The sequence below is a fragment of the Camelina sativa genome, chromosome 16 (genome assembly GCF_030686135.1).
Source record: "Camelina sativa cultivar CO46 ecotype springtype chromosome 16, ASM3068613v1".
In the NCBI taxonomy this organism is placed as follows: Eukaryota; Viridiplantae; Streptophyta; class Magnoliopsida; order Brassicales; family Brassicaceae; genus Camelina; species Camelina sativa.
In genome coordinates, this window is record NC_141895.1 from 1,664,923 (window position 1) to 1,679,220 (window position 14,298).

A 14,298-nucleotide genomic window follows, 5' to 3' on the forward strand; every position below is an offset into this window, starting at 1 on the left:
TGAAAATGGTTTATGAATTTTTTTTTTGGTTTTTTCCTTTTTTAAGAGCATTATCAATTCTAATGTAAATTCTGGTTAATGTCGAAAATGTTTTGCAGAGATTTTATGCTCCTAAGGCTAATCCTCCAAATCTTGCAATTAGAAAAACAACGCAAATGATTGCAATAAAAAAAGCAATGCAAATGATCGACTTGAATTAACTGACTGTAGATCAGCTAATGTCCTTGCACTCAGGCAGCAGATGCAAAATTTCTTACCCACCGGTTTGATATTCTCTCTTATAGGACAACTTATGTGATGGGATTTGATCTGATTTAAGGTTTAATTTATGTAATAGGATTTGATCTGATTTAAGGTTTAATTTATGTATGTAATGGATTTGATCTGATTTAAGGTTTATGTAAGTGATTATCTATAGATTATGGTTTGAGTAATCTTTATTTATCTCCAAAAAGTAAATAATTATTATATAGTAAATATACTAAATAATTTATATCTGAAAGTAGGATCAATCCTCACAAATTATATGTTTGGTTAGTTACGAAATTTTAAAATGTGGCAGTTCAAAAAATAATTTGAACTTCACGAGATTGGTTTTTGTTTAATATTCTTAAAATATTGGGATATTTTTTTCAATATTAACAATTATATTTTAAAGAACTAACATTGTTGGAAAACATTTGACTTCAGAACTTAAAAAAGCTAAAATTAAGAAGGATAAACTGAGATAAAAAGTATATCATAACCGAAAAATCCTATCCTTGATCCAAAATCAGCGTGTTTTGGTTTGGATATTATTATTTGGGTGAAATATTTCAGATCATTAGACCGAAGAAGAAATTGGTTTCATCAAACATTAAACAAAAAAATTAAATCCCAACCATCTTATTATATAAACCTTAGTTTTCAAAGTTAGTAATTCATATAATCGCGACATGTGTCAAATATATCGATAATATTTTGATATGTGTGAGAATAAAGTTTATATAATAATTATAGGAAAATTAAAAAATACTAAGAATAGAATTATTACAATTAATATTTTTAAAAGTATATAAAACCAAAAGTAATATATTATACCACTAATTCTAATAGGAACGCTATCTATTAAATTACTAATTTCAATAGGAAAATATATGCAATTAATAAGGAAAATATTTGCAATTATTATTTATTATAATCATATAGTAAAAAGAAATTTATACAGAAAAGTGATTAAAGTATGAAAAGGTTCAATGTGTTAAAATTAGTGATTAACATAATGTAAAAAAAATAAGATAATCAAAATAAGAAATTAATGTAATTTTCTTAAGTTTTTCAATCGATGAATGATTTTTGATAGTGTATTCAATATAATGTTATTATATAAACCCTGGTTTTCAAAGTTAGTAAATCATGTGATCGCGACACGTGTCAATTTAACAATTAAAGATTTTGTCATGTGTTATACAAAAGCTTTGTTTTAACATATTTGTAGATTATAAGAGATTAAAAATTTAAACAATTTTATAAATATAAAAAGATAGTTCATATATTTATATAAAAAATAATACTAATTCTAATTTTACATTACTATTATAAAAAGTAATTAAGAAAATTATACAATTAATTACTATACTATCATAATTAAATAAACTATATTGTCAATTATTAATCCTAAATGAAAAAGGATTATAGATACTCACCTTTAAATTTTTTTTTGGACAAAGAGATACTCACCTTTACATAAACAAATAATTTTCTCATAATAACGTCTTTGAATTTTTGATTAATTTATGATAATGTTGGACAAGTAGTAAAACTATTACTTATGAGATTACAAAATATGAAACAAATATATTTGAGACCAATATATTTAAGATATTGCTTCTTTTTCAAATATGAGATAAAATTAGTTTTCAGTTTTTTTGTTGAGAATTATGTTTTATTAATTTTGAGTTTTTATAAAATTTTAAGTAAGGTATAAATTTGATACAATTCACATTTTTTTGATATGAAAATTATAAATGTTATTCATTGGGATTGAGTGCATTGAATTAAAATCTAATTTTATTATCATGAAATAATATACAAAGAACAAAATGGAGTGTGTAAACTCTAAATCCGTTTAAAATAAAATCAAATGAAATAAAATTAATATTTTGAATACAACTTAAAATTTCATATCTTTTTTGTTATATCCGCGTTAATATGCGGGCCTAATCTAGTAAATTATACTATTTGGTGTCTAATTTCAAAATGAAAACACCGGGTCCAAATTTTAATAAATTAAAAATATAGGGGGCAAAAGATAATATTATCCATGAAATTAAAACGCAGAAGAAGAACTTAGGATAAAAGTGGATTCTGCAGGAATCGCCGGAGGGAGGAAAGCTATGGTGATGATTTTATCAACTCCTCTCTATCCATGTCTTACACTTCTTCGTGAGTTCTTCTCTCTCTCTCTCTCTCTCTCAAAACTTCAATTGATCTCCCGATTTAGTAAGCTGGGCTTCTTGGGCAAAACAGGATTAAAGCATGTAAAATCTTGTAGGTGAAACAAAAGTATCGTTATCTCGGAGCAAACGCTCGTTATGTTGTTGTTCAGTGAGTGAAGAACCAAAAGACCAAAGGTAATTTTTGCAATTTTGAGAGATTCTGGTTTGATTCTGGTGATAAAGTCCGGTTTTTTTACTTTTTGAACATAAAATAAAAATTGCAGCTTGAGTCGGAGAAGTGTAGTTTATGTATTGGCTACTACGCCGTGTTTGTTGTTTCCGGCGTTGATTTCATCTGCGAAGACTAAATCTAAGAGCCCTTATGATGAGAGACGGTTACTAGAGCAGAACAAGAGGATACAGAGAGAGAACAATGCTCCTGACGAGTTTCCTAACTTTGTTAGAGAAGGTTTAAGCTTTTTTTACTACACTTTTTCTTGTTTTTATTGGAGAGTATTGGTTCTTATTGAATGAACATGGGAGCTTATTGGTCTTTTTGTTTGTGTTTATGTTTTTGCTGATATAGTGCAGGTTTTGAGGTTAAGGTTGTAGCTTCAGATAATTACGTTAAGGCTGATTCGGGCCTCATATACCGGGATTTCAATGTTGGTCAAGGTGATTGCCCTAAAGATGGTCAGCAGGTACTAACTTTTCTCTATGTTCCATTGAACGAACAACTTATTCTGGAGTTAGATTGTTTATGGAATTGGTTATACAACTTTGATGGTATTTGGATAGGTGATTTTTCACTATATTGGCTATAATGAGTCCGGAAGGCGAATAGACAGTACTTATATACAGGGCTCTCCTGCTAGAATTCGCATGGGAACCAATGCACTTGTTCCAGGCAAGTTATAAAGACATTAACCTTCCCTTTTACTAATATGATGTTAGTGTTAATGATGAATCTTCTCTGAAAGGAAACAGATTGAAGATTGTTTTGTGCGTATGCAGGATTTGAAATGGGAATCCGTGACATGAAGCCTGGTGGGCGAAGAAGGATTATCATCCCTCCAGAATTGGGACCTCCGGTTAGTTTCTACTTTCTACTTTCTACTCTATCCTTAACACTCAGTTCTTAAGTGTAAATGTGTTTAAACTGTAAACACGATTAGTAGTTCATAGTTAGGTTTAGACATCAGGATCATCCTCTACCAACAATGTTTTTAAATGGAATTACTAGCTTGAGGCTGCTCGTTAGGACAACCGAAGCTCGTCTAAGACATATGTAAATCGATGTACATTAGTCTTTACAGTGTAAAAACTGTCTTCACCTTGGTTGATCATCCTTTTTGACATAACAATTTCCATTGTCTTTGGTCATTGGGCTCTAACCAGGTGGGACCTTCGACCTTCTTCAGCTCGAAGCAATTTGAAGTTTTCGACGTGGAGTTGCTCAGCATCCAGAATTGTGAGAGGAGGACAATAATAGGGTTCTACTCAGATGTCACATGCAGTTAACTTGCAAGTGATCTACATCACTAAAAGCTTTTTCATTGAATATGCAAAGAAACAAGAAAAAACCAAAATATTCTTTGCTTAGGCATCATTATAATCGTATGGGAGGGTTTCTTGAAGTTGGAGAGATGGAAATTACATAATTTACATTACATAGAGAGGTAAAGAACATGTATTGTAAAGTTTCGACCTTTTGTCATAATCATAGTTTACTTAATTACTTTTGATACTTTGGCTCATCACGTTCTAAGCGTTTGAAGCATTTTTGTTTTATTCCGTATTTCTCTCTGTTTCGTTTCCAAATCTGTGCGTCCGTCAAGATTGAAGACTTGAAGCAATGGCATCCCAAACTTTTTCTCTCCTTTTCCTTCTTTATTTCGTAAGTTTATATTTTCTATTTCAACTTTTGGCACTCTTGACGAAACACCCAAACAATTCAATAAATTGTCTAAAGATACATTGAAATTGGGAATGGTAGTTGCTCAATGCTCCTCACATTTGGGAAAGTTAATTACAGAAATTTCTTAAATTATCTAACGTTTGTAATATAACTTTTCAATATATCTTATTATATAAACCTTAATGATAAAATTACTAATTAACAAGATCATGACACGTGTCAATTGTATCATTCAGATGTTGACACATGTCAATTCTAAATTTATTAAAATTTTAAAAATATAAAAATGTAATAATTCAAAACCTACCATAAAAAGGTTGTATATAAAATTAAAATATAGAAAAGAAAACCTAAGTTTATTTAAAATCTTTTAAAGAAAAAAAACCTTTGTAAACTTCCAAATGTAAAACAAAACTATTAAAAGTTTATAAAATATTAAAGGCAATTATAAGAAAATTATAAAATTTAAACAGCTTTAAAATTTAAAAAGATCATTATAAGGAAATTATATATATAAATAAAATTCGAACTTAAAATATAGTTGATTTATTTTAATTTTAAGTTGCTAATTTTACAAGAAAATTGATTATTTTTTATATAAGATAAAAAATGATTGTGAAAATATACAATTAATTACTGTTTCTAAGAAAAATATGGTTGAAGTAAAAAAAAAAGATCGTCTCATATTTTTTTCACCAATCAAATAATTTATTCAAAAAACTGTTATTGTAATATATAAGGTAGGAGTATGTAATATTAATTTATGCGTTTTTTTAATATAAAAATGTTAAAGTGAAGAGACATATAATATGTTATTTAATGTGTTCATAAAGATAATTTGTTGGTAGTAGTAAAGACTAAAGAATATATTTTAACAGTAAAATATATTTGTGTGTACAAATACATTTTTAGTGGTAATGTATATAGTAGATTTGTAAATGGATATACATTAGTGTATTACAGAAAACAAAAAAATAACTATTTTCTATAACTAAAAGTTTATCTCTTTACTTTTATACATTGTTTTTACTTATGAAAAGAATTAAATATATATTCTTTGTTAAATTTAACAATAAATTAACTAAAAGTTTAACTTTGAACATATCTACAACTATTTTCTTTAACTAAAAGTGTATCTATTTACTTTTTTTTTCAACCAAACAATAAATTAAAAGAATTTCCTTAGTTAGTTGTTCAAGCTGGAGGGAAGAGGTTTACAAAAGAAACTTCAGAGATAAGAGAACGCGAAGCACATGCAAGACAATCTGTCTTCGTATTTGACGAACGGAGGATCCAAGAGATATAGAATAGTGGGAAGGATTCCAGCAAGTTAAACTCATCGAGCAGGTAGGAGAAAGACAGCCAATCTTCAGAGACTGCACAATAGTGAGTAACTCACACAATCAGTCTCGAAATGTTGACAAGCGATCCCTCCATCACGTATCCGCTCCATGACCGACAACAACGCTTCTAACTCTGAATGTAGGGGGAGGGCTCCGTCTTAGACACTTGGCCTCCAACAACAAGGTTCGCTCCTCACCAACACAACACCACCAGCCCAATCCTGAATGCACATTGGTTGCTTTCCAAGAACCATTAATCTGACAACCAGATGAAGAAATTTGGACCTCCGAAAACGGAGATGGAGCTGACATGACCGCCGTAAAAGAGAGCGCCTCTTCCCAGGCTAACTTCCCAAAACCTGAGCAATTATTCATTCGCCTCGATCTCTCAATTTGATTTTTTTTAGTTATGGCCTTCCAGATTGCCTATAAAGTCTATGATAATTGAAGAAGTTGATCAGAATCACCCTGTTGAGAGGCAACCTTTCAGAAAACAAAATCCAAATTCGAGTACACTGACTCATATGGAAAACCCTCTGGCGAGACCAGAGTCGGAGATAAATCTCAAACTTCACACGAGCGAGGGCATTCAAAGAAAACATGATTAATAGTCAACCGCATAGTCGCACCATTTACACCAAAATCACATTGGACAACTCAGTGTATCAATTTATTTTTATAGATATTTTTTACTTACTAAAAATATTTATTTTATATTCTTTGTTAAATTTAATTTTATTTTAAAAACTCTAAACTCGCACATCGGTCGGGTCCTAATCTAGTATATATATATTTTTCAGATTAACAACAAGATTTTTATTAAATTACCAAAACACCAAACTTGATGAAGTATTTGGAATAGGTAAACATAGTTTCATTTCACCACATAGCTCCTTCAACTCAAGACACTTAGAAGTTACATATCATCACCACATAATCTCCTTAGAACAACACACACACTGAGTAGTTTACAAACGAAAGACACAAAGGTAACTCATTAATTGACATTAAGATGAGAGAAACCCCAAAACACCAAATCATCAAGCCGCCCATTGGTCGGACAATTCCCACCATGAACCAACAGGCCTTCCTCACCATCCTTAACCGCTGCAGTAAACGCACACCACCCGCGTTGGCTCGGCTTCTGCTCCTGTTTCCCACACACAATCCTCTCCCACACTAACGTCTCTGTATCAAGCTTGTAAACCTCTCCACACATCTTCCCAGCTCCCATATGCATAAGCTCATGCGGCTCTTCCTCCCCACCATATATAACAATGAATTTCCCGTAAGAAACCGCTGGAAACACGCTTCTCGCCGACGGTACATCCCCGGTGGTCTCCACAGCAGTCCATTTCTCACTAGCCAGATCAAAACAATGAATGTCACCCAATTCATTACCATAATGAGGTCTCTTGTGAATGTCACCCAATGAATGTCAAGAAAACCTTATTTCGAAAAAACTAGCTACAGTTTTAATTAAAAGAAAAAACTTATGGCCAAATATGAAGTGTGCTACGCAAACCAGCTTTTGATTTTTATTTTTGTCAATATTGGCCAATGGAATAAGACTAGATATTTAACATTCATACAAAAAATAAAAATAAATAAATAATACTAGACACCCACATGAGAATAAATTATACATCACTCTCTATACTTTTCGTAGTCATTGTAATTTATTTGATTTTATTTTTTGAATTTAGATGCTCTAGTGAGCGCTTACCTTTCTCTGTTGATGGCCTCGCCTTATCCTCAACTTCCGGTATAATATTCATTTTAACAATCACCATAAACTCCTTTTCTAATCCTTTTATTCTCTATTTCTAATCTTTTTATATTTCCAAGTCCAAGAAGTTAATTACGATAACTCTCTAATCCAAGTTATCATTCGACTTCGACACTTTCAATGGTTTTAGGGAGATTCAGTAAAAGTTGCAAGAGAATCTCAAAGCCAACAATTTGGTTAGTGAGGACATTACATATTATGTTTTTGGTAATATTGACGACTATGAGGGTATAGACTTCGAAAGATTGGGAATAAATTTTACTCACTTGCCGCAAGGTATCCATTCTCAATTTTAATTGTCTAGTTCTGTATTCTAGTCTACACTCTTTATCATTATTAGTTACAAACTTACAATTCTATTCTGTATTTGTAGTTCATACCGCTATGGTACGAAAACAACTGGCGACAAAAAGATAATAAAAGCAGCGGTTAGCTGAACTTACGAGTACCTGGCCAAAAACAATCAACCTAGTTACCTTCTGTTCATCACTAAGGATACTGATATCTCCGCTATGCACAAAGCTATTAATAGTCATTTTCGTGTCCTTCTTGCTCATGGTAGTGGAACTATAACTCCTGAGCTAAGTTCTCTCAAAAGGTTCACATACTTTAGTGGGAATGGGAGACACTTGCTTCACGTTCTTCAGCCTAAGTATCAGATATAGTTTTATTTGGTTAGAAATCTATGTGCCTTTGTTAGCTCTCATTAACTCCTTTGGATCTTATTGCATTAAATAATGTTGAAATGTATTGAAAATTCCCAGATTTTTGCTACCTTTTCACTGCTGTCTCAAAACATGAATATTGATTTTGCCATTTTCACTCATTTGCAAAAACTTCGCAGAAGGCCGAATTATAAAAAATGTGTTCCTTTTTCATTTTGCACTTGTGGAATATTCTGAATAAAAATGTATTGATTTTGCACTTGTGAAAAAAAATATTTTGTCATAAATTTTTAGGGAAAATAGCCAAAAAGTACCTCATCTATTTTTTATTTGGACGTTTAATATCTGGTCTTTTTTGGTTAGAAGAATAATACCCAGATTAATAAAAACATATAATTTAATAAATCAAGAATTAAATGTTGTCATTTTCCTACTTACGATTTCTTAAAAAAAATAAATTCCAGTTTTACCCCTATTCATTTCTATTAATTATTAATTTATAAATAACACTAAATTAATTCTATGTTTTTAAATAAACAAATATAATTGTTAATAATTCATTATATCACTATTTTCTTTCTTTTAATTCAAAAAATACTTATATTTTATTTCTTTAATTATTTTTTAATATTACATTTTATTACCATTTAAAATAGAAAAACTCAAATAAATTAATGAGAAGAATAACTATGATTGTTCAAAACCGTTATCGGCTTTATTCTTTGGAGAAAATAAAATAGAAATCTGATTTAAAAGAACAAAAATAGTGGTAAAATGAAATATTAACAATTACATTTTTAATGCAAAAATCAAAAATTAATTTAATGTTATTTATAAATTAATAAATAATAAAAATGAATATGGGTAAAACTGGAATTTATTTTTTGTTAAGAAATCTTAGGTAGGAAAATGACAACATTTAATTCTTGAGGTATTAAATGACATGTTTTTATTAATCTGAATATTATTTTTCCAGCAAAAAAAGATCAGGTATTAAACGTCCAAATAGAAAAATAGATGATGTATTTTTTGGCTTTTTTTACTAAATTCTTATGTTTGTGTGCGCACATATATGGAAAAAGAATATGTGGTTGTAATGCTCTCGATCAAAGTAACAAGACTTTGCTGGTGTGGTCAGGTAGAAACATTTATCTGAAAGATCCAATCTAGTCATTAGGCCTCAGGACTTTGTGTAAACCGGATGGATTCTCCGGATTTAACAAGCACAAGCAGGCTATGCTTTCCCACGTGTACTTAAACATCCATGACTTAAGTAGACATACTCCTTTTCCTTTTATTTTGAAGTCTCTGACCTCTAATGAACCTTCCCAGGGTAAAGAAACTTGATTCCATGTCCACACTATGTTCCTGAATATTCTTCGAGTCATTGAGCAAGATTCAAAAGACATTAATGGTACCACGTTAATTACGTTGTCTTATGATCTGTAACGCTGGTGCTTCTTTATCAGAGAGGAGGCTAGAGAACTGGAGTCAGAATTTAGAAGCAGAAGTGATATCAGATGAGGAGATATTCCATTAAAAACAAGTGCAGATTTTACTTGTAAAACTAGTTAATCATGTCTCACCTGATATGCCAACCCAAGGGATCTTAGGCCACGTTCTGCAAATTTGTCGATTGTAGCATGTACCTTGTCCTTGATTTCTAATTTGTTGTGTGCCATATCCAAAATCTAGAGAAGGACAAATTATCAGAATAATCTCTCAGAAAACAATGGAAAGTTGTAATAGCTATATTATAAAGAAAGTTGACAGCAAAGGTTCTAACCTCCTCAGGAGCGCCTTTGCTGACACGGTGCATTTTGCCTTCTCCGTCTAAGTACGTTAATGCAGTTCTTCTATTAGCTGGACTGAATGGAAGAAAATGAAGTTCTTGAATTCCGGCACGTGCCTGAAGACAAAGTATCAGATCAATACATCATAGTTTCTATACGAGTTAGTTGTATCTAGTTTACGGAAAGTTGAGTCTTGAGTCAATACCTCTTTCGGGTCTGACAACATTGAAACAATTGCAGTACCGATAGCATCTTGGTTCTCTAAACGTGCAGCTCTTGCAGCCATAAGCACAGCCATATCTTTGTCAATGCCCCTCTTAAACACCTGTAACAAAAAAGAGATAAAAAAGTGCTTTTATTACATCATCGTCCCCAACCTATCAGGATCTGTAACTAACTAACTATCAAGTAAGTTGAAGGAAATATGCAAACCGCGATCAGATTCTTGAAGGTGTTTGAGATCAAATATGGCTCCACAAGCTGCACCTGCGTCTCTCTGTAGCTTATGAGATCCAATAAGATTGTAATCCCAACTTCCATCTTTGTAGCCTTCACTGAGAAATAGTTCTGTTTGCATTGTTACTGCCTACACAGTAAATTAACAGAATCACTCTTATTTGTAGTTTCGTTATTGCAGACACTAATAGACTAATTTCATTATTTCACTCTTATTTGTAGTTCAGTTCTACGGGATAAAATTTTTTTTGTTACATAAACACATGTGGATTTGGTGTAAGAGTAACTACTGATTCACAGAGGTAAAAATGCCTGGAGATTATGCTAATTTTAGGGAAGGGCCAATGGTAACCAAACGTCACTGATCCGAGTAGGAGATTTGCTGACCTGTTGGAGACGGTCCATAGTCCTCAAGGGCCTTGAGAGCTCAGAACAGTAAGTTCCTTTCTTGCCATCTGGCGTGTAAGGGCTACGTAACCTTATTTGTAGAGGAAGACAGTAAATTAATAGATACACTCTTATTTGTAACTTCATTACTTCAGAGACTAACAGACTAATTTCATTATTTCACTCTTATACCTCCTTACTCTCTTCTATAGCCACTGCGCTTACTACTAGTTGCTTTCTACTCGCTTTTCAGTCCAGTTTTTGGTCCCAAAGTAACAAATTTACAAATGTTAGAGTTTGAAATTTCAAGATGATGTTATTTGCAATGACATGATGATTGATTGGTATGTAGAGGTTGAAAATTGGAAGATAAAGTATCTATAGAGCATCTCAACATGAGGTCTCTTGTGATTACATTCTGATTGCTGATGATTCCAATGAATGAAGAGCTCAAATAGACTTTGATGTCTAATTTACTACCTGCCCTGTTCATATTTTATCTTCAAGTTTGTAACATTTTTTTTCTATTAGGTTGATGCAGTGGTATACCTAGTTGGCTAGTTGATGCATATGACAAAGAGAGGTTTGCAGAATCAAAGAAAGAGCTTGATGCCCTTCTCTCAGATGAATCTTTAGCAAATGTCCCTTTCCTCATCCTTGGAAACAAAATCGATACGCTGCATCAGAAGACGAGATTACGATTCAAGATGTAGAATGAAATATGTGAATGTATATTGTATTTATATGGGTGTGTTGCATACAACAAGATTTCTATATAAATCACAGCAAGAGATATAAATATAATTTATCAGATATTTTCCGATATTTAATGTTCAATATTATTTTAATGTAACAAATTTTATCATTATGTGTGGGAAAAAAGAGATGATCACTCAAATTTCGGTTAAAAGGGTAAATAATTCGCCTCCATTAAATCTAAACCTTTAGGCTCAGCCAGAAGGTTTCGGTTTCAATTTTCTTTATACTCACAAAACCCTAAACTCTTCTTGGTCTGTCTCGCCGACTTCTCTACTCCTCTCCAGAAATCGAGTTTCAAGGTCACCGGTGAAATTGTTGTAATCCCGGCGGTTGCTTCTTCTACTTTCATCTTTATCCTCGAAGTCATCTAATTTCTAGGGTTCCCCTGTATTCAAGTGAGAGACTTTGGCTTTTTCCCCTTTTCCTTTTTTTTCTCAATTCAGCTTCAGTTCATAGTTTGGTTTAGACTTGAGGATGTTCAGACTTGTGATTAGGATTTAGTTTGAAATTAATTAAGCTCATGAACTGAAGTAGGTTTTATGTTTAAGCTCTCTTAATAATCCTAGAGTTTTCGTGACTGTATTTGCAGAGTTAAGAGCCATCAAACATGTCGTCGCTGCGTAATTGTGTTCCACGGCCTGCTCATAAGGAGCGATCTCAGCCGTAAGTTTGGATTTGGTCTTCTTCTTTCTTCGTTTTTGTTTTACCAAATTTCTCTTTTTTTCCCGTAAAAGTTTGGATTTTTAAACGAATCAGGCAAGCGAGGAAGAAGTTTGGTCTCCTCGAGAAGCATAAGGATTATGTTATCCGAGCTAAAGCTTATCACAAAAAGCAGGATACTTTAAAGGTACCACTTACACACACACTCTCTGTTTGCAATTGTATGTTGGTTTAAGGGATTGATTGACTGGTTTATATCTGTGAGATAGCTAAAGAAACTCAAAACCATTTAAGGCATTATTCTTAGCTAGCTTGTGTTGTAGAGTTCAGCTTCTCTAACGCCGTTTTTATTCTTAATTTTACTTTACTGTAGATACTTAGGCAGAAGGCCGCATTCAAGAATCCAGATGAATTCAACTTTAAGATGATCAATAGTAAAACAGACCGTGGAAATCATAGACCAAAGTAAGCATATCTAATTTTGTCGTTTTTACCATTTCTTTTGTTACTCTCATGGTTCCTCCTTTTCTCCTTGGTCCGTAAAATTTTGACAAAGATATTGTTTTCAGGGATGAGGTAAATAAATACTCTGCGGAAGAGCTCATGATAATGAAGACCCAAGATATAGGCTATGTGTTCCAAAAATTGCAGAGTGAGAAAAACGTAAGTAGTCTTTCCTCTTTCTCAGCCCGCGAGCTTTCTGGTTACAATCATATTCATCCATTTCTTGTCTTTCTTCCATCTTTATCTTTTGTAGAAAATTGACAAGCTTACTTCATCACTGCAATGTACTGAGGGTCAGTCAAGCCGTAGACATGTTTACTATGCAGAAGACAGGTTAATCCCAACGTTTATTTAGTCCTTTTTTTACTTGGTGCAGCTTTTTCATACTTTTCTCTTTCAATGTGATTGTTCATATTCGACACTGGAAAACCTCGTTTCCTCAAGATTCAAAAGACATTAATGGTACCACGTTAAATTACGTTGTCTTATGATCTGTAACGCTGGTGCTTCTTTATCAGAGAGGAGGCTAGAGAACTGGAGTCAGAATGTAGAAGCAGAAGTGATATCTATGCCAGAGGGACCCCGAAAGATATACAAAAGTATGTCTCTGAAATGCATTAGATGTTTCCAAGGGTATCATATGGATAAGCAATACTCATCATCTTCTATTTCTTGAAACAGGAAAATGGATAGGTCCTATAGAGACCTTGAGGCACGGAAGAGCAGGGCTAATAATTTGGAGAAGTTATACGCAGATATGTCAATGCAGAAGGAATTACAGGTAATATCGTCAGTCTCCAAAGAAATAACTGTTTCTTGATAATGTTTAATGCAACTAGAAGTAGAACAATCTCTGATTAGAGGCTTTTTAAATGGACAGAAAAAGGGTCGCAAACGTAAGCTGCGTGAAGACGAGATACTCAATCCAAATGGTAAACCGGTATACAAATGGCGGGCAGATAGAAAGCGCTGAAGAAAAAGCTTTCATGGTTGTGTAGCTTCACATCAATTTTCTGATCTCTACTAAAGTTTATATAGCAGAGTTTAAATTATACCTTTTTGATCTCCAGAACCTGCAAGCTTTCATGGTTGTTTACTTTAAACCTTTTTGTTGCATATCTGGAAAAGTGTTGCTAATGGGATTGACGAAATTGAAACACATGGAGCCAAAATAGTTATGATATCGAAGATTTGAAGACTTTGAATGTTTTGCCCTCTTAACATAAAGGTCTCCGTTACAAAAAAGAGACTGTTTATTAATAGCAATAGTTAATGTGCACTTTTCTCTTTTAATTTGGCTTTTACCTAAAATGTGCAAATCTTACTCTAAACGACTGTTGTTGAACTCGGTTCTTATTTTGGTCTTCGATTTTTTAAAGAAGACTTTTTCGATTTACGTGAGAGCAGAAAAGGTTAGGGATTTTGAAATATACATGATTTCGTACGAGTTTAGTTTTTGTATCAAATCCTAACATTAAAGATAAACATCCCTCTTTGACATAAAACACATGTCATACATGGTTTATGATATTTGCTGTTTCTGCTTAAAAACAAATTATTCTTAAAAATTATATAAAAAGTATCAGAAAAGCCACTACTTAATTATG

At 32.3% G+C, this 14,298-nt stretch overlaps 2 protein-coding genes, 1 long non-coding RNA gene and 1 pseudogene across 3 annotated transcripts; 2 read left to right on the forward strand and 2 right to left on the reverse strand.

Moving 5' to 3' along the window:
• The first annotated feature begins 2,352 nt into the window (after positions 1–2,352).
• On the forward strand, positions 2,353–4,174 carry LOC104749297 (peptidyl-prolyl cis-trans isomerase FKBP20-2, chloroplastic). Its single transcript, XM_087493242.1, has 7 exons — positions 2,353–2,424; positions 2,534–2,612; positions 2,702–2,886; positions 3,009–3,118; positions 3,216–3,324; positions 3,432–3,508; positions 3,816–4,174. The coding sequence occupies exons 1-7, from the start codon at positions 2,376–2,378 to the stop codon at positions 3,936–3,938; spliced, it is 732 nt and encodes a 243-aa protein (XP_087349368.1). The 5' UTR covers positions 2,353–2,375; the 3' UTR covers positions 3,939–4,174.
• A 2,501-nt stretch (positions 4,175–6,675) lies between these two features.
• On the reverse strand, positions 6,676–8,003 carry LOC109129425 (thiohydroximate-O-sulfate sulfur/sulfate-lyase (nitrile-forming) NSP5 pseudogene; annotated as a pseudogene).
• A 1,714-nt stretch (positions 8,004–9,717) lies between these two features.
• LOC104753235 (uncharacterized) lies at positions 9,718–10,165 on the reverse strand. The gene is made up of 3 exons (XR_015583775.1): positions 10,131–10,165; positions 9,919–10,041; positions 9,718–9,823 (listed from the first exon to the last, which is right to left on the reverse strand). It is a non-coding gene; the product is annotated as an uncharacterized LOC104753235 (long non-coding RNA).
• A 1,541-nt stretch (positions 10,166–11,706) lies between these two features.
• LOC104749298 (putative U3 small nucleolar RNA-associated protein 11) lies at positions 11,707–13,898 on the forward strand. Its single transcript, XM_010470894.3, has 9 exons — positions 11,707–11,922; positions 12,117–12,190; positions 12,284–12,374; positions 12,561–12,652; positions 12,757–12,850; positions 12,945–13,024; positions 13,210–13,290; positions 13,373–13,472; positions 13,572–13,898. Exons 2-9 carry the CDS (start codon positions 12,135–12,137, stop codon positions 13,662–13,664), a joined length of 687 nt encoding a protein of 228 aa, XP_010469196.1. The 5' UTR covers positions 11,707–11,922; positions 12,117–12,134; the 3' UTR covers positions 13,665–13,898.
• Positions 13,899–14,298: the final 400 nt, after the last annotated feature.